This window comes from Rhinatrema bivittatum, chromosome 1, assembly GCF_901001135.1.
Source record: "Rhinatrema bivittatum chromosome 1, aRhiBiv1.1, whole genome shotgun sequence".
NCBI classification, from domain to species: Eukaryota; Metazoa; Chordata; class Amphibia; order Gymnophiona; family Rhinatrematidae; genus Rhinatrema; species Rhinatrema bivittatum.
The window spans coordinates 712,401,512-712,422,243 of record NC_042615.1 but is presented as its reverse complement, the minus strand read 5'-3'; the positions used below and the strand labels follow the sequence as shown (position 1 = coordinate 712,422,243).

Below are 20,732 nucleotides of genomic sequence, written 5' to 3'. Positions count from 1 at the left end.
TTGGTGAGAGAGGTAACGGTGGTGGGGCCGCTTGGCAATAGTGATCATAATATGATCAAATTTGATTTAATGACTGGAAGAGGAACAGTGTGCAAATCCAAGGCTCTTGTGCTAAACTTTCAAAAGGGAAACTTTGATAAAATGAGAAAAATTGTTAGAAAAGAACTGAAAGGAGCAGCTACAAAAGTAAAAAATGTCCAAGAGGCATGGTCATTGTTAAAAAATACCATTCTAGAAGCACAGTCCAGATGTATTCCACACATTAAGAAAGGTGGAAAGAAGGCAAAACAATTACTGGCATGGTTAAAAGGGGAGGTGAAAGAAGCTATTTTAGCCAAAAAATCTTCATTCAAAAATTGGAAGAAGGATCCAACAGAAGAAAATAGGATAAAGCGTAAATGTTGGCAAGTTACATGTAAGACATTGATAAGACAGGCTAAGAGAGAATTTGAAAAGAAGTTGGCTGTAGAGGCAAAAACTCACAGTAAAAACTTTTTAAAATATATCCGAAGCAGAAAGCCTGTGAGGGAGTCAGTTGGACTGTTAGATGATCGAGGGGTTAAAGGGGCACTTAGAGAAGATAAGGCCATCGCGGAAAGATTAAATGATTTCTTTGCTTCGGTGTTTACTGAAGAGGATGTTGGGGAGGTACCCGTAATGGAGAAGGTTTTCATGGGTAATGATTCAGATGGACTGAATCAAATCACGGTGAACCTAGAAGATGTGGTAGGCCTGATTGACAAACTGAAGAGTAGTTAATCTCCTGGACCGGATGGTATACACTGGGCTTGATGGACTCTTGGTCTGACCCAATATGGCATTTTCTTATGTTCTTATGTTCTTAAGCCATGGCACCACCGAAAAATAAACTCAAAGCTCAGGGCCTTTGCCCAGCATGCCACATTAGAGCTGCTCAGCATGAGGAGGCCACGGCCCTGTGTATACAGTGCGAAGAGGCCCTAGGGGACCCAACTGATGGCCCTCCCCAGGCTGTACCAGACCCCAGCCTCTCGAGCAGTACGCCGGACCTAGCATTACACAGCGGGACCCCCCCCCTCAAACAGGGTTCTCCAGGGACACGGTACCCCTAGTCTAGACCCAGCATCTATCTCCTGGGTGGAATTCTTCAAAGGTCTGCATACCTTGGGGTCCACATGCAACCGGGGCCTCCTATAATGTGACCTCAGGCTCCACCAGAGGACCTCAACATGCTGGGACCCTCTATGCCCAGGGAAGTGATCCAACTGCCCAGAAGCCCCACCTTCGGGGACATGGACAACTCAGATGAGGAGTCAGAACCCCTGGAGGAAGGGGGAACTCCCTCTGGGGACAGAACCCCATCGAACCATGAGACGCTTCTTCACCAAGGACGAGCTTCCAGACCTAGTTGCACACAGCTTAAAAGAGCTTGCCATCCCGGGCACAAGTGCCTCGGGGGAACCATATCGAACCCACTTTTGGAGGGACTCCGTCAGACCTCCCGCAATTTCCCACTATTACAAGCCGTCCAGCAACTAATTGACCTGGAATGGGATGCCCCAGAAACCACATTCAAAGGGGGCCGGGCTCTGGCAGCCATGTACCCTCTGGGCCCAGCCGCCAAAGATCTCCTGGCATGTCCGAAAGTGGATGCCATGTTCTTTGCGGTCTCGAAGCGCACCACTATCCCGGTGGAGGGAGGAGTAGCACTTAAGGATGCTCAAGACAGACGTCTGGAATCTATCCTCAAACAGTCCTTTGACGACTCCGCTATGTCTTTACAGATCGCGGCCTACTGTGCCATGGTGACACGCGCCTGCTTAGCACAGACCAGGAACAACAATCCTGGGGAAGCCCTGGAACCAGCTGTATCATTCCTCGTGGACGCCGCTTCGGATCTGGTACGCACAGCAGCAAGAGGAATCTCATCCGCCATGGCAGCCAGAAGACAAATCTGGCTCTGAAATTGGTCGGCCGACGCATCCTCCAAAATGAGACTCACAAGGATGCCTTTCAAGGGAACACTCCTGTTCGGAAGCGAATTAGAGAAACTAGCCAACAAATGGGGCGAATCCCCACTCTGCGGCTACCGGAGAATAGGAATAAGAGAAAACAGCAATCCTTCCCCCGGACCTCAAGGGGCAGAGAATCACAGCGCTTCAACCCATATAGAAGCTCATATCAAGCGGCCTGCCCCGGAGGCCGGAGCCAGTCCTTTCGGAACAAGCACAATAAAAGGGGAGCCAGCTCGGGCCCAGGCCCCAGCTGCACCCCACAGTGAAAGGCAGCCGACCCATCTAAAGGAAGAAGCCAGACTGCCCCTATTCTACCAAAGATGGGTCGAGATAACTTCGGACAAGTGGGTCCTATCCATCATTCGAGAGGGATATTACCTTGATTTCCACGACCTCCCTCCGGACAAGTTGTGGAATCTCCCTGCCACGACCCTTTCAAGAGAATGGCAGTGGAAGCTACACTGATCAGATTACTAGCCTTAGAGGCTATAACACCGGTGCCTCCACAACAAATAAATACTGGCCATTATTCCATCTATTTTATCGTTCCCAAGAAGGAAGGAACGTTCAGACCTATCCCGGATCTCAAGGCGGTCAACCGCCACCTGAAGATTCCTCGCTTCCGCATGGAAACCCTACGCTCGGTAATTAGGGCGATACAACCGGGAGAGTTTCCTACCTCCCTGGATCTGTCGGAAGCCTACCTACACATTCCGATCCATCAAGAGCATCAGCGTTTTCTACACTTCTCAATCCTGGACCGTCACTACCAGTTCCGGGCACTACCTTTCGGGTTAGCCACTGCATCCCGGACGTTCACCAAGATCATAGTGGTGGTGGCAGCAACACTGAGGAAGGAAGGAATCAGAGTGCACCCTTATCTAGACGATTGGCTGATCAGAGAGAAATCCCCAGAGGAAAGCCACCAGGCAACCAAGAGAGTCAAAACTCTACTGGAGAGCCTCGGGTGGGTGGTCAACACAAACAAGAGCTCCCTGCAGCCTTCCCAATCTCTAGAATACTTGGGTGTTCGGTTCGACACCAAACAAGACAAGGTCATCCTGAAATCAAAACTGATGACCCAGTTACGAACCCTGTTGAGCGAACTTCGCCCCACAGCATGGGATTACTACAAGTTCTCAGCCTCATGGCATGCACACTGGAAGTAGTCCCATGGGTACGAGCTCACATGAGACCCCTACAACGCTCACTACTATCACGATGGATTCCACTGTCCCAGAACTACACCGTACGGCTTCAGCTCCCAGACAGAGTTCGGGCCCATCTACGATGGTGGCTACAAGAAGCCCATCTGAGCCAGGGAACGAGACTATCCTCCCCAACCTTGATCCTACTCACCACGGATGCCAGCCTACGAGGATGGGGAGCACACTGCCAGGAGCTAACCGCACAAGGGCAATGGAACGAAAAAGAGTCGGGATGGAACATCAATCGCCTAGAAGCCAGGGCAGTCAGACTAGCCTGCCTAAGGTTCGGTCACAGACTCCAAGACAAAGCGGTCAGAGTAATGTCGGACAGCGCCACAACAGTGGCCTACATCATCCGTCAGGGAGGAACCAGAAACCAACAGGTGTCTCTGGAAATAGACCTCCTAATGTCATGGGCAGAAGTGAATCTTCAAGAGATCTCGGCCATCCACATTGCCGGGGAAGACAATGTCGAGGTGGACTACCTCAGCAGAGAAAGTCTAGATCCAGGAGAATGGAAACTGTCAACCACAGCATTCCAATTGATAGTAAACCGTTGGGGAACACCAACCGTGGACCTGCTGGCAAACCGGTCCAATGCCCAAGTACCCAGTTTCTTCAGCCACAGGCGGGAACTCCAGTCCCAGGGAATCGATACAGACCTGGCCACAGGAGACTCTTATACGCCTTCCCACAGTGGCCCCTATTGGGTGCGATCATTCACAAGATTAGAACACCACAGGGGACCAGTACTTCTGGTGGCCCCGGACTGGCCAAGAAGACCGTGGTACGCAGACATGCGAAGACTACTGGCGGTGAACCCCCTGCCGCTACCTCCACACAGAGACCTGCTCCAACAGGGACCGATCCAGGATCCAGCTCGATTCTCTCTTATGCTCTGGCCTTTGAGAGAGCACGCCTAAGGAGGAGAGGATACTTGGGGGCAGTAATTGACACACTACTCCGAGCACGCAAGTTCTCCACATCCCTAACATACATAAGGATTTGGAGAGTATTCGAAGCCTGGTGCGAGGACCACAACATCATACCATGCTCAGTTAAAATTCCTGCAATTTTGGAATTCCTACAGAATGGCCTACAGAAGGGATTGTCCCTCAACTCCATCAAGGTACAGGTGGCCACATTGTCATGCTACGGAACCAAGAGCGAGAACGGCAACGTAGCCTCTCACCCAGATGTCTCCCACTTCCTGAAAGGAGTCAAGCACATCCGACCACCCCTAAAGTGGCCGGTGCCTCTTTGGACCCTCAGCCTGGTCACTGGCAGTCTCCAGCTATATCCAATTCAACCAGTTAAAATTAATCAAGTTAACCAAGTTATAAAGTTAATCAAGTTATTCAAATTATTCAGTCATACATATATCCACAATGCTTTTCGAGGAGAATACTGAAGAGCTGCACTTCCTGCAGAGGTATATGTGCTAGGGCTGACATCAAATTGAAATCTGATCCGTCTCCAACTGCTATCAGGAGTACACTATACCCATTGGTCCTGAGTCCATCTGTCTACACTAAGGAAAACGAAATTATCAGGTAAGTAATTTTTCCAGGTATAATGGATGATTTTAATGAAGACTGGAAAGTGGCCAGGGTAACCCCGAAATATGAAAAGAGCTCCAGAGGTGATCCAAGAAACTATAGACCGGTGAGCCTGACTTCAATGCAGGAAAAATCATATAAATTATAAAGAATAAAATCACAGAACATATAGATAGACATGATCTAATGGGAGACAGCCAGCATGGATTTACCCAAGGGAAATCTTTTCTCACAAATCTGCTACATTTTTTTTGAAGGGATGAATAAGCATGTGGATAAAGGTGAACTGGTAGATGTGGTGTATTTGGAATTTTGGTAGGCGTTTGACAAAGTCCCTCATGAGAGGCTTCTAAGAAAATTAAAAACTCATTGGATAGGAGGAGATTCCTTTTGTGGATTGCAAACTGGTTAAAAGATGGGAAACAGAACAGGAGTAAATAGTCTGTTTCACAGTGGAAAAAGAACATAAGAACATGCCATACTGGGTCAGACCAAGGGTCCATCAAGCCCAGCATCCTGTCTCCAACAGTAGCCAGTCCAGGCCATAAGAACCTGGCAAGTTCACAAAAACTAAGTCTATCCTATGTTATTGTTGCTAGGTAAACAGTTGAGTGCCTAGGGATCTGTGCTGGGTCAGGTGCTTTTTCATATATTTATAAATGATCTTGAAAGGGATATGACGAGTGAGGCGATCAGATTTGCAGATGACACAAAATTATTCAGAGTAGTTAAATCAAAAGCGGATTGTGATAAATTCCAGGAAAACCTTGTGAGACTGGAAGACTGGCTACAAATGGCAGATGATATTTAATGTGGACAAGTGCAAGATGATTCATATAGGGAAAAATAACCCTTGCTATAGTTATACAATGTTAGGTGGTTCCATATTAGGAGGTACTATCCAGGAACGATATCTTGGCATTATAGTGGATAATACATAAGAAATCGTCTGCTCAATGTGCTGTGATGTCAAAAAAAAGCAAACAATGTTAGGAATTATTAGGAAGGGAATGGCAACTAAAATGGATGTCATAATGTCTCTGTATTGCTCCATGGTGAGACTGCACCTTGAATAGTTTGTGCAGTTTTGGTTGCCGCATCTCAAAAAAGGTGATATTGCACTGGAGAAAGTACAGAGATGGGCGACCAAAATGATAAAGGGCATGGAATAGCTCCCCTGTGAGGAAAGGCTAAAGAAGCTAGGGCTGATAAGCTTGGAGAAGAGACGGCTGAGTGGGGGGGGGGGGGGGGGGGGAGTGTGTGTTATGATAGAGGTCTACAAAATGATGAAAGGACTTGAATGGGTTAAATTGAATCTGTTATTTACTCTTTCAGATAATAGAAGGACTAGGGGGCACTCCATGAAGTTAGCAAGTAACACATTTAAAACAAATCAGAGAAAATTCTTTTTCACTCAATGCACAATTAAGCTCTGGAATTCATTACCAGAGAATGTAGTTAAGGCAGTTGATGTAGCTGGGTTTAAAAAAGGTTTGGATAAGTTCCTGGAGGAGAAGTCTATAAATTTCTATTAATCAATAAGGGGAATAGCCACTGCTTGTTACCGGCATTATTACCTGTTTAATGTTTGTGTACTTGTCACATGGATTGGCCAGTATTGGAAACAGGATACTGGGCTTGATGGACCCTTGATATGACCCAATGTGTCATATCTTATGTTCTTATGCCTGAATAGCTCTGTTGCTTGCACTGTGTTTTGCATTTCTCGGAAAGGCAGGAGGAGCCTTGGCTGGAGTCCGGGGCTGGTTTCTTAGAGGATGCCTTATATGCCCTTATTAGAATCACTTCTAGTTCTGTAGCCTGTTCAGTTGCATCGTGAAGGCTATTGTGGCTATGGCACAGTGCGGCAGATGCTTCCTTCGAAGCCCATTTAAGCAAGCTTATTTTCAAGTGGGAAATTGTTTCTTAGGTAAGGACTTAAACTTGAAAAGGACTTTGGGGAAGCGGTCAACTTCCCAATTGTTCAGCTTTAGAAGAATAAATCAGTCCCTTCAAGGAGCTACAAGGCCAAGAGGTGAATCTGCTATGTCCAGCTGTTCCATTCAGTGAAGACCAGTGGTTCCCCATCTTGGGAAGTGCCTATAGGAGTTCACCTTCAGCAGTTTTACCAGGATTGTTCCCACTTACTTTCACATTTCCACTCTAATTTTTGCCACTTCAGTTCCCCCTGCCTATATGGTCTCTCCCTATATTTTGCCCTCCAGAAGGAGCTTCTGCACCTTCTTTTGAATAGAAACATAGAAACGACGGCAGAAGAAGACCAAACGGCCCATCCAGTCTGCCCAGCAAGCTTTCACACTTTTTTTTTCTCTCATACTTATCTGTTACTCTTGGCTCTTAGTAACCTTTTTTATTCTATTTCCCTTCCAGCCCCGCCACTAATGTAGAGAGCAGTGTTGGAACTGCATCTAAGTGAAATAGCTTAATTAGTTAGCGGTATTAACCACCGCAATAAGCAAGCTACACCCATGCTTATCTATTTATCCAGACTATGTAATTCAGTCCTTGTTGGTTGTTGCCTGAATATAGATCCACGTTTCTTCATTCCCCCCTGCCATTGCAGCAGAGAGCTATGCTTGATATGCTTCTGCACGTGCAAGCAGTGGTTCTAAATTTGTGAATCACAGGAGTACTCCACTTATTTTGTGTTTCTAAAGAAGGATAGTTCCTATAGACCAAACATAGATTTGAAAGGGGAAAACAGCACCTTTTGCATTTTCCATTTCAGTATGAAAACCCTGCACACTGCAATGGCAAATTCGAAAATTGCTGTTTTTTGTAATAGGGAGGCAAAAAACGACTGTATGGTCCCCATCTAGTCTGCCTTTATAATTCCCATTATTCCCTTAGAGATCCTGTGTATTTTATCCCATGCTTTCTTGAACTCTAGTCCATATTAGTGATTGTGTGGCAGGGCGAGTTCTCTTTTCTCAATATATTTCTGAGGATTACTACCATATTCCCATCTGGGAAGACCATTAAAAGTTCCTTTTTTTTTTTTTTTTTTGGCATCCTAAAAAAGCTCTTTCAGTTCAGAGCATTCCCATTTTGGTCTCACAACAGTTCTAAGAACCTTTCCAAAGTAATATAAGGGGTAGCAGTTTTCTTATGACAGGAATGGATTATGGTTTGTCCATACCTCTGTGATTGCTTAACAGTGCCAAATGCTACCAGGAGGGCTTTCAGAGTCCAACAGAGTTGTGCAAGTTTAGAAGGCTTGAGCTGGGAAATTAACTTTGTCTAAAGCAAGCTATTTCTTCCCAGACTTCAGAATCCCCGGAATCATCCTTTAATGCCAAAGCAGGCCAAATCTATCTGACTTGGGAAAGAGTGGTCACAATTTTGAGTCAGGTAAAGAAGTTTCTTGCTCAGGGGACTCTTGGATCATAGGACTAATCTACAGTTCCTGGGCTTCATGGCAACCTGCTTAGTGGGCCAGGACTCCTATGTATCCTCTGCAATTTTTCTATCTGTCTCAGTGGTCTTCTCCATCTCAGAACTTTGAAGTTTGTCTTCCTCTTTCAGGATTGGGGAGACAAAACTTTTCTTGGGGGTCAGTGCTGCCAAATTTGCTGAGGAGAATAAGACTAGAACCTGCTTTGTGGCTGCTCCTCAAAATAGATGCAAGATTATTGAGGTGGGGAGCCTACTATCAGGACTAGATTGTGCGGGGTCTCGTTCACATGAGGAGGGCTCATGGTCTAAAAAGCTGGAAACCAGGGCCTTCAGATTAGTTTTGCTGCATTTTCTCCTCTACATCTCCTGTCCTTGGTGGCTTATGTGAACAGACAGAGAGGCATCCAGAGTTGAGGGGTCTCCAAGAAAATGATGGTTCTATTTTTCAATGGACAGAGAAGAATTTTCTGCAATTTCTGTAACTCAAATTACAGGACTGGGAAACATCCAGTGTCTCTCTCTTCAGAGATGTGTTGCTTTTCAGAGAGTGGGACTGCAATTGGGAGACCTTTTAGAGCAGTGGTCCCAACCCTGTCCTGGGGGCCCACCACCAATCGGGATTTCAGGATATCCACAATGAATATGCATGAGATAGATTTGCATGCACTTGTATCTATTGTATGCAAATCCATCTTGTGCATATTCATTGTGGATATCTTGAAAATCTGGCCTGTTTGTGGTTCTTGAGGACCAGAGCTGGTCACCACTGCTAAAATCTTTTTATCTGATATCTGACGGATTGTTTTAATTGCAGGGCTTTGTAAGGGCAAAGCAGCTTCTCAAACCCTCTTTGGCTAGATGGTTTAAAAAAAATGATTGCTTATTGAAAGGTCTGCAGCCTCAGGAGGTCCTTTGGGCCCACTCAGCAAAAAAAAGCTCAAATTTCCTCTTGGATTGGGCTAAAGTTCTTGCCCTGGAGGATATTTGTAAGGTGGTCCTTACATTCTTTCACTGAACATTTCAGTCTGGATGTTCATGCAAGAGAGAATGCAGCTTTTGGAGCTGGTGTTCTCAGAGTAGTCCTAAATTCCTTCCTCCCATATTAATTGGGTTTGAGTATTTCCCTCACATCTGGACTGGCATAGCAGGATGATACGGAAGGAGAAATTTTGGCTTACCTGATAATTTCCTTTTCTTGAATCCTGCTATATGTCTGGACTGGTGTAGCAGGATTCAAGGAAAGGAAATTATTGGGTAAAACTTTTATTTTTTGTTTTTCACAGTAATCCATAAGATTAATCTAATTTCAATAAGTTTTTTTTCTTTTTTCCTACTGTTTGTGGTTATAATTCAGAATGAGACTTTTTCCTATAGGCCAGTGGTTCTCAACCCTGTCCTGGGGACCCCCCCAGCCAGTCGGGTTTTCAGGCTATCCACAATGAATATGCATGAGAGAAAATTTGCATAGTATGCAAATTTTCTCTCATGCATATTCATTGTGGATAGCCTGAAAACCCGACTGGCTGGGGGGGTCCCCAGGACAGGGTTGAGAACCACTGCTATAGGCAGAAGAATAGTATAAAACATTTAGATGTTGAATAAGAGAAATCTCAGTCTTGTAGGGTGTCTTACACATGCATAAACAGACTGATTGAAACTAGTTTGTGGCCAGTGCACGTGTTAAGCATTCTAAATAATCTGAGATTTCTGTCTGGATTTAACGTTTAGTAAAACTGTCTCATTTATATATAAAGTTGTCATTCAAGTAAATGTATGGGCTGAGGTGGTATCAATGTGTTCTAACTGGAATGACTCTTGTTTTCTATAGGCTATAATTCTGTAACTATATACCTTACAGATAACTAGAGGTTCTCTCCTTTTGATTGCTTCAGATGAATTGCACATGAATGTATTGATTGTGGTACTGCTTAGATGGAAACTCATTTACCATGCCTAAACATGATATAGCACAATCTTTTATCTTCAGAACACCTCTAAGTGGATGGCATTAAATTAAAATGTTTGTTTATTTCGAAAAGTTTTTACACAAACCTTTTCTTTAATTTGCTGCTGCATCTTGGGCGCTGCAGAGTAAAGGAATTTGGAATTAGTCCTTCGGATATTCCCTTCTCACAGGGTAGCGGCAGTCGCTCTGATCTCTCTCCTTCCTATGAGTATGATGACTTTTCTCCTACGCTCACCAGGTCTATTTCAATCTATACATTACATCCATAAACTTTTGTTTTACATTTTTACAGAACTGTATAAACTGTAAACACATAATTTTATTCTTTCTCCACACAACTCAACATATCTTGGTGGTATTGCATGGTCTACCACTTCATCTTTGGGTGGGGGGTGGGATTTTGTTTTCCCTCTCCTACTCCCTAAATTCTTAACATTCCCATATTGGTTTAATTTTCAAGCTTGCTGTTTCCCTTCATGCTTATGAAATGATGATGATAGCTTTTATAGATTGCAACAAACTTTGGTGGTCAGTTGATATAATTCTGGCTTACACCTGTATTCCTTTACTGTGTGTATAACAGGTCGTAATAAGAACCTGCATTTTTATTGGAACTACATACTAGAGTTGGATAAACTCCTGAATGTTTTGAATTTAAAAAATTGCTTATTCAGGAAGTTAATAGCAGAACAAAGTATCGACAAAACTGATTTGCATAAATGGTCATTTATTTCAGTCTGAAGCTTGTTCATTCATCTAAAACCAAGAGCAAGCTTTGTTACAAGAAGAGCTGCAGATAATGTATTTGGTCACAGTGGAAGTATAACAATGAGAGGAGCTGTGAATGAGAATATAAATCCTAGCATCAATGGTGCTGTAAAAGTGGGTATATTATATATTTGCTCTTCTTTGATTTTTAAATATATGCTTTACAAGGTCATTCTAAAAAAAACCAACAGATAACCTTTACTGTTTAATCATTTCATCTGGGTTTTTGATGACAGTAGATCTGTAAAGCTGACATCATCATTGATGCACATTTATTTAAATCTTAAGCTTTTGTATTTTTTCATTTTGTATTTTGATATTTTTTAACATGAACTTTCTACCTTTGTAGTGGTAATAAGTTTTGCTTTGCAATTTTAGAGTAAAAGAATTGACAGTAGATCCTGGCAATGCGGGAGACCTCCGTCCAGTGTTACATCATGGGCCAAATCAATTGGATGATTTGGAGACACAGTGGGGCATAGGGAGTTCTCCCCAGAGAGATGATTTGAAATTACTTTGTGAGCAAAATGTGAGTAATATATGCTTATAGTTTTGTGTGTGTGGATATCTTTGTGGATGAATATGTATGTGTGCTTAAAGAGCTTGAAACTACTTTATTATTTGTGTGTGTTTGTATGTATAACACACACACACACACACACACACATATTTGTGTGTGTGTACGTATGTATATGTGTATATATGTATGTATGTGTATGCGTGTATGTATACATATATATAACTACACAGCACAAATTTGCTTAGAATTCACCTCCTGCGCAGACTTTAACATTTCACGCTGAATTTGGAAAGAAGCCCGCCGGGTCGCAAGCAGAGTCCATGCCACTCGAGGCAGAGGATTCAAGAAGACTAGTGGGCCGTGAGCAGAGCCTATCTTGCTTGTGGCTGAAGATTGAAGAGGCCCAGCTGGCTACGAATGGAGCCCATCTTGTTCAAAGCTGAAGATTAGGCTCATAGGGAAGAAGAGCCTGGGTGAAAGAAACAGAAAGTGTGCCCGTGTGTGTGTGAGAGAGAGAGAGGGTAGAAACCTGTGTTTCGAAGTGTGTATGTGAGTAAGAGATTGGGAGTCTGTGTGCTTGAGTGAAGGGGTGTGTATGTGTGAGAGAGGGAGCCTGTGTGAGGGTGGGGGTGTGCAAGAGAGAGAAGGGAACCTGTGTGAGGGTGGGGGTGTGCAAGAGAGAAGGGAACCTGTGTAAGGGAGGGGGTGTGCAAGAGAAAAGGGGGCCTATGAGAGGGTGGAAATGTATGCAAAAGAGAGATGGGAGGGGGGGTGTGTATGCGAGAAAGGGAGCCTGTGTGAGGGGCTGCTTGAGAGAAGGGTCAAACTGTGAGTGGAGGTTTGGGGGTTGGAGATAGTGGGAGGGGAGAGATAGGGAGAGAGGATGGAAGAGACACTCCTACAGTATACTTCTAGGGGAATTCTACTCAAAATATTTAAAACTCTGCATCTTTAAGAATTAACTTTTCTGTATTACATTTTTCCTATTGATAGCAGGGCTGAATTAGCCGTGCTGTTATGGGATCTGTCAATCAGGACCTGGAAGCGGAGCTTGTCAAAGCAGAAATTAGACTTTTGGTCTCTGCGGCTGCGCGTGTGTTCCCACGCAGGAAAGTAACAAATTCTCCTCAGTCTGTTTTTTCCACGAGCGGGATCGCACGTGGGGCTGACTTCTCAGCGTTTTTATTGTTTTTTCCTATAATGTCAGAAACGTCAGGTTTTAACCTTGTACTTGTGGCAAGGTAATGTCGGTCATGGATGGCCATGACCGATGTTACCGATGCCTGGGGCCAGAGCACAATTTAAAAAATTGTGAGTTTTGTTCCCGGATGTCCCCAAGAGCCCAACAACAGCGGGCTTATAGGATATGGGAACTTTTCAGTTTTTCTGAGCCATCGGAGGCTCATTCTTCGCCTGACCCCTCGACAGCAACGGCTCCCTCACAGAAACGAGCATCGTCGTGGGATCCTCAACCCTCCAGGCTTGGAGGTAAGGACTTGCTGAGACAAAATAGGCCAACGGATCCAAAAGGACCAACAGAGTCTCTGCGATCGGCGCAGGAAACAATGGCGCCTACAACTTATGCGCCCAAAGTATCTACTGCGCCTAAATCACCGTCTACGCATAAATGTTCTGCGCCTAAAACAATATTGGTGCACAAGACATCGCCGCACACAGCGCCGAAGACGTCTGGGCGCACAAGGCGACGAGCACTTCTACGCGATCGGCGCCGGAGATATCTGCGCACACGGCGCCGAAGACTTATACGCACAAGTCAACATATATGCACAATTTACAGAAAACATCGGCGCACAAGGCGCCGAAACATTCAATACCACACCGGTAAAAAAGAAGACATCAGTCTCCTGAGATACTGCATTCAACCTCTTCAGATTCCAATTCTACAAAGGTGGAATTAAAATATATAAGACTATCGCCGTTGGGAACTGGAATCCATAAAGGATGCCATCATCATAGGCGGTCACGTCACTCACATCAAAAGGACAGGAAGACAAGGGACACATGGGAAATGAGTCCTTCTACTTCTAGGTCATCCCATACACGAAGTGCAGGCACCTTATCTCGTAGAGACATCATACAAATCACTTCCTCTGCTGCATCTACATCCTTAGATAATTCTGTTAAAACCACAGAGGGCAAGATGGGGAAGAAGTATGATGTGCCAAGTGCTTCCCTTCAAATTCCTATGGTGCAACCTAAAGCATGTGAGTTACCAAAACAATCTGGTCATTTAACAATGGCGCCTCAAAAAAAAGAGGCATTTTATCAATTATCCCAATCGTTGGCAGGTTTTTACGAAACACTTCAATCATCTTTTAAGATGTCAAATGAAATATCCATGAGTTCCCCGGAACACAAACTACATACCTCTAGAGAACCATTGGTGGAGCCTCCGGCATCCCCAATAGCAAAACGTCCAGTGTCACCAATTCAACAGCAAGATACATCTATCGATTCTCTGTCTCTGCAACCATCCCCATCCTCATCTACCGGATTTCCATCGGATCCGCAGGAACAACCGCACGAACCGTATTCCCCTCCAGAGGACCTGACATACCCAAAATTTTTAGAAAAATTGGGAACGATATTACATCTGGAGTTACAAAAGGAGACAGACCCTAGATCAGAAACCTTTGGTCTCCTGAAGATTTTCAATACTCCGGGAGAACCAACATCTCTCCCACCACAAGAACTATTACACACCGTCTTACAGAAATCTTGGGAAACACCTTATTCCCTGTCAGCGGTTTCAAAGAAAACGGATATAAAATTTCGCATGTGCAAAACATCGCCTTACTCTATACCACAACTACCACATGCGTCAATTGTGGTAGAGTCTGCAACGCAAAGATTCAAAAAGGCAAAGTCGCATGCCTCATGTCCACCAGGCAAAGACAACCGATATTTTCCTAGCGTGTAGCAGATGCACTCAGAACAAGTGGGTATAGTGTGCTCGTGCTAGCAGTTGGAGACGGATCTGACATCAGCACGGGTACATATACCCCCACAGGAAGTGAAACAACTCAGTAATTTCCGTCTCCAAAGCAGTTTGGAGTGCCTGCACACTCGCTGAGCGTGTTTTCCAATACTACTTTCTACTTTCCAAATTTCTCAGAAGACGAGCCCCGCACTCCTGCGGTGATACCCTCGGGTCCCTCCCCCAGTTGAGTTTCCCGAGGTGGTTTCCGCGACCCCTCGGAGGTCTATGCCTCGGTCCGGTGGCCGAACCACGGCAGGGATCTAGCCCCCAAGTGAGAAGGGCTCGGGCCTGGCTGAGAGGCGCCTCGGTCCCGGCGAGGACTTAGCCCCGAGCGAGACGAGTTCGGTGGCTTAGAGGCAGCGGGTGCACTTCCTCAAGCGCGGCGGTGAAGGTATTTCCCCTCTCCCCCCGCAGCCGGAGACCGCCCGGGTTACAGCCGGGAAGCGCCGAGGATCAGGTAAGGCGTACATCTCTTGCTTTTGGTTTCCGAGGTACGAGGATCGGCGGCGTTGCCTGCATGCGGCACGCCGTGGAGGTCGCCATTTTGTCTGCCTTGTTCAGGTATTCAGCGCCCAGGGATAGGCGCACTCGGATAGGTGCCCGTTGATAGGCGCACAACGCAGCATATTGTTTACTATTGAGCGCATATTGCTGAACGCATGTTATTGAGCGCATATTGTTTATTATCTAGCGCATATTGCTGAGCGCATATTATTGAGTGCGTATTATTGAGCGCTGACAGCATAAGCACCGGTGCCCTGCAGTCGCAAGACGCGATGGAACACCTAAACGCCCCGGCATCTCCAGAGGCGGCACCTCTTGATTCCGGCGTGAAAGCTCTTGGCCTGTGCTCAGCGTACCAGCTTAGAGCCACGCAGAGCGAGGAGCCAGACTCCCTTTGTGCCCAATGCGAGGAGGCCGTGGGAGCCTCGGGCCAGGACCAGTCTCAACCGAGGTTTACAGACAGTTCCCCAGGGGCCACCCCGGATCTAGCGGGCCTTCTCGAACAGCCAGGAATCCCGGGGGACCTGGTACCCCGACGGCTGGAGGACCGCTTCCATTTCCTGGGTGGACTTATTTAAGGGGATCCATGCCTTCGTACAGATGCAGTCAGCTTCCCGTCCAGGCCCTGCTGCCCCGGCTGACCCTGCCCCCGGACCCTCTCGCCCTTACCGCGGGCACCCGCCTCCGGGCAGTCCGGCTCATGCGGACCCTGATGTCTCGGAGGACGAGTCCGGACCCCCCGAGGAGGGGGAACTTCCCTCGGGGATAGAGCCATATCAAACTGTGAGGCGGTTCTTTCCCAAGGAGGATCTCTCCGACCTGGTCTCTCAGTGCCTGACGGAGTTGGCTATTCCAGGCTCCAGCACCATGGAGGCATCTACGCAGAACCCCCTGCTGGAGGGTCTTCGTCCCACAGCCCGCCATTTCCCCTTCCTGCACGTGGCGCAACAGCTGATTGATTTGGAGTGGAATGCGCCGGAGGCCTCATTCAAAGGGGGTCGGGCCCTGTCCGGCATGTACCCCCTGGACCCGGCAATCAAGGATATGCTGGCGTGCCCTAAGGTGGATGCCTTGGTTAGCCCTGTGGTCAAGCGCACTACCATTCCAGTGGAGGGGGGGAGGGGTGGCCCTCAAGGAGGCTCATGACCGCCTGGACGCCATCCTGAAACAAACCTTTGAGGTGGCAGCTCTGTCTCTGCGAATCGCAACCTGCTGCACAGTGGTAACGCGTTCCTGTTTGTCACAGGTCAGGAACAATGCTCCAGCAGCAGACATGGAGTCAGCTCTCTCGTTCCTTACGGATGCCGCCTCCAACCTAGTCCGTACGACAGCCAAGGGGGTCTCATCCTCAGTAGCAGCCAGGAGGCAGCTCTGGATACGGAACTGGTCAGCCGACGCTCCTTCTAAGACACGTCTCGCTAGAATGCCATTCAAGGGTTCTCTTCTGTTCGGCAGCGACCTAGATAAACTGGCCAGCACATGGGGCGCCTCTCCAGTACCTTGACTGCCGGAAGACAGGTCCAAGAGGAACCAGCGCACCTTTCCGATACTTAAGGGTCCCGAGGTTTCGCATGGAAACTCTGCGCTCAGTCAAGACCGCAGTACAGCCAGGAGAATTCCTTACGGCCTTAGACTTGTCAGAAGCCTACCTGCATATCCCGATCCATCGGGATCATCAGCGCTACGTACGCTTCAAGGTTCTGGGACGCCACTTCCAATTCCGGGCTTTGCCCTTCGGGTTAGCCACGGCGCTGCGGACCTTCACCAAGGTGATCGTAGCGGTAGCAGCGGCGCTTAGATGGGAAGGAATCCTAGTCCATCCCTACTTAGACGATTGGCTGATCAGGGCGAAATCCCGAGAGCCATCGGGCAACCAACAGAGTGATCTCCCTGCTGGAAAGCCTGGGATGGGTAGTCAACCTAAACAAGAGCTGCCTATAGCCTTCCCAATCACTGGAATACCTGGGAGTCCAGTTCGACACCCAGGCAGACAAAGTCAGCCTCACGACCAAGAGAAGGTTAAAACTCCAGACTCGTCTACGGTCCTTGATGGGAGCCAGCCGGCCCATAGCTTGGGATTATCTGCAGGTTCTCGGTCTCATGGCATCCACCCTGGACGTGGTACCCTGGGCGCGGGCCCATATGAGACCACTACAACGCTCCCTCCTCTTTCGATGGAGCCCACGCTTCCGGAATTACTCCGTGCATCTACCTCTAACAGCCAGACTGCGGACCCAGCTACGGTGGTGGTTGCAGTCCAACCACACGAACAGGGGGTCGAAGATGTCCTCCCCCACGTGGACTGTGCTCACCACAGATGCCAGCCTGTGCGGATGTGGAGCACACTGTGAAGAGCTCACCGCCCAAGGGCGGTGGAACAGAGAAGAGTCGGGGTGGAACATCAACCGTCTAGAGGCACGGGCAGTCCGATTTGCCTGCCTGCAATTTGCTCACAGACTGAGGAACAGAGCAGTCAGAGTGATGTCCGACAACGCCACCACGGTGGCATACATCAACCGACAGGGCGGAACCAGAAGCCAACAGGTGTCCCTAGAGATAGCCCCACTGATGGCTTGGGCAGAGGCGAATCTCCAGGACATCTCCGCCGTCCACATTGCCGGAAAGGACAACACCGCGGCAGACTTCCTCAGCAGGGAAAGCCTAAATCCGGGAGCATGGCAGCTGTCCCCCACAGCCTTCCAGATGATTGTGGATCAGTGGGGGACTCCGGACATGGACCTATTAGCGGACAGGTCGAATGCTCAAGTCCCCAGATACTTCAGCCGCAAGCGAGATCCGTTCTCTCACGGGATCGACGCCCTGGTTCAGCCATGGCCTCCAGGGACCCTGCTATACGCCTTTCCTCCGTGGCCCCTGCTGGGTGCCCTTATACACAAGATTCAGAGGCACAGAGGCCTAGTTTTTCTAGTGGCACCAGACTGGCCAAGAAGACCCTGGCACGCGGACATGAGAAGACTACTGACAGGGGAGCCCCTTCCCCTGCCTCCTCTCAGGGACCTGCTATGTCAAGGTCCCATCCTCCACGAGGATCCGGCTCAATTCTCTCTGGCCATTGAGAGGGCTAGACTGAAGAAAAGAGGGTACTCTGAGCCGGTGATAGATACACTCCTCTGCGCTCGCAAGTTTTCCACATCCCTCACCTACATAAGGATCTGGAGAGTATTTGAAGCCTGGAGCGACGCTCATGGCACCAATCCACATGCGACCACAATCCCTATTGTTCTGGATTTCCTGCAGGATGGGCTTCAGAAGGGTCTCTCCCTAAGCTCCATCAAGGTTCAGGTGGCTGTGCTGTCTTGCTACGGTCCCAGGAGGGATGGCAAGGCCATTACCATGCACCCAGATGTTTCCCGCTTCCTGAAAGGAGTCAAACACATTCGTCCGCCACTGAAGTGGCCAGTGCCCCTGTGGAACCTCAACATAGTTTTGGATTTCCTCGCGGGATCCACCTTCAGACCCCTTCGGGGCCTGTCTCTCCGTTCGCTAACTTTGAAGATGGTGTTCTTGCTGGCAGTGTGTTCAGCATGCCACATCTCAGAGCTACAAGCGCTGTCCTGCCGTGATCCCTTTCTCAGAATCACTCCAGAGGCTATCCATCTTCGCACGGTTCCCTCTTTCTTACCTAAAGTAGTATCACAATTTCACCTCAACCAAACCATATCCTTGCCAACCACGGCGGGTTTGCAGAAATCAGAAGAAGGGCGTTTGCTACGCCATCTCGACATCGGCAGATTGCTGCCCAGATACCTGGAAAAGACAGAAGCAGTACGAAAGACGGACCATCTGTTCGTCCTTCACAGCGGGAAGAAGCAAGGGGAAGCGGCCTCTCGGCCCACCATCGCCCGCTGGATCAAAGAAGTTATCAGAGCGGCCTACGTAGAGGCCGGGAAGTCACCACCTCTGCAGGTCAAGGCTCATTCCACCAGAGCGCAGGCGGCCTCTTGGGCAGAATCTAGGATGCTGTCGCCCGCGGAGATATGTAAGGCGGCGACATGGTCCTCCCTCCATACCTTTTCCAGATTTTACCGTCTGGATATCCAGGCCAGGGAGGACACAGCATTTGCGAGGGCAGTCCTATGCGGTCCTCAGGCAGCCTCCCGCCCAGTTCGGGAATAGCTTTTGTACATCCCACTTGTTCTGAGTCCATCTGCTACACGCTAGGAAATGTTGAGATTACTTACCTGATAATCTTGTTTTCCTTAGTGTATGCAGATGGACTCACCATCCCGCCCGGCTGCCAGTATAAATGGGTTTTCGCCACTTCAAGGTAAGACATGTCATTTCTTACACGAGAGCGTCCACTCTACCAGGTGTCGACGCCTTCCGGTTGGGAGCGCTGGCGGTCTCCAGCTACTATCAATCGGTCAGGGGAATCCTGTTTCACTAATTCATTGATCGGTCAGTACACATATATCCATAACAGCTTTTGCAAGGAAGATTACTGAGTTGCTTCACTTCCTGTGGGGGTATATGTACCCGTGCTGACGTCAGATCCGTCTCCAACTGCTAGCACGAGCACACTATACCCACTTGTTCTGAGTCCATCTGCATACACTAAGGAAAAGGAGATTATCAGGTAAGTAATCTCAACATTAGATGAGTTGGGCAGAAAGATATACCACAACTCAATGTTGAATGCCCGCATTATGCACCATCAATTCTACATGGTAGAATACCTCTGAGTGCATACAAGCCACAAAAGGTATGCTTTCCTTGATGGCAGATCAGATACCACTGCCTCTTCATGACATGGATGAGAGTTCTCGACACCACCTGCGGTCAATATATGAGGGGTTTGAAACATCTTCTAGAGCATCGGCAACAACCATCGCAGCCCGTAAGATGGCATGGTTATGTTCTAGTACAGGGCTTCTCAACCGGTGTGTCGCGACACACTAGTGTGTCGCCAAACACCGGCAGGTGTGTCGCGTCTCCCGGTGTCCCACTGCCCCATTGTACTTTCCTTCTCCCTTTTTCCAGCCCCCGCGGTCCAATTGAAAGCCTCCTTTCTTCCTACCACCACTGCCCAATGGGAAGCCTCCTTCATATTGCCTTCCCCCGCGCAGGCCAATCGGAAGCCTCCTCCCTGCCACCTGCCAGTGGGAGTAGGAAGAAGAGAGGAAGCCTTTGATTGGCCGGTGAGGCAGGCATGGCACTGCCCGGGAGTGGGGTGGGAGGAATAGCAGTGTAGGACCCCGACGAAGCAAGGCCGCTACGGGAGCCCATCCCGTAGCGGTGAAGAGGAAAACCCGACCCCGACGGTGCAAGGCCGCTACGGGAGCCCAACCCCGTAGCGGTGAAGAGAAAACCCGACCCCGACAGTGCAAGGCCGCTACGGGAGCCCAAACCCGTAGCGGTGAAGAGGAAAACCCGACTCCGGTGCAAGGCCGCTACGGGAGCCCATCCCCGTAGCGGTGAAGAGGAAAACCGGACCCCGACGGTGCAAGGCCGCTACGGGAGCTCAACCCCGTAGCGGTGAAGAGGAAAACCCGACTCCGACAGTGCAAGGCCGCTACGGGAGCCCAACCCCGTAGCGGTGAAGAGAAAACCCGACCCCGACGGGGCAAGGCCGCTACGGGAGCCCAGCCCCGTAGCGGTGAAGAGAAAACCCGACCCCGACGGTGCAAGGCCGCTACGGGAGCCCAGCCCCGTAGCGGTGAAGAAAAAAACCCGACCCCGACGGTGCAAGGCCGCTACGGGAGCCCAGCCCCGTAGCGGTGAAGAGGAAAACCCGACCTCTGACTGAGGCGCCCATCCCTGTGGCGCCGAAAAAA

At 48.4% G+C, this 20,732-nt stretch overlaps 1 protein-coding gene across 2 annotated transcripts in view; it reads left to right on the top strand.

The window, feature by feature from the left end:
• KIF2A (kinesin family member 2A) overlaps positions 1-20,732 on the top strand; it is a 266,717-nt gene that overhangs the window by 231,326 nt on the left and 14,659 nt on the right. For both annotated transcript variants that reach the window (XM_029576454.1, XM_029576445.1), the window contains exon 17: positions 11,291-11,441. In XM_029576454.1, the coding sequence (XP_029432314.1) occupies positions 11,291-11,441 (151 nt within the window). The remainder of the gene's footprint in view (positions 1-11,290; positions 11,442-20,732) is intronic.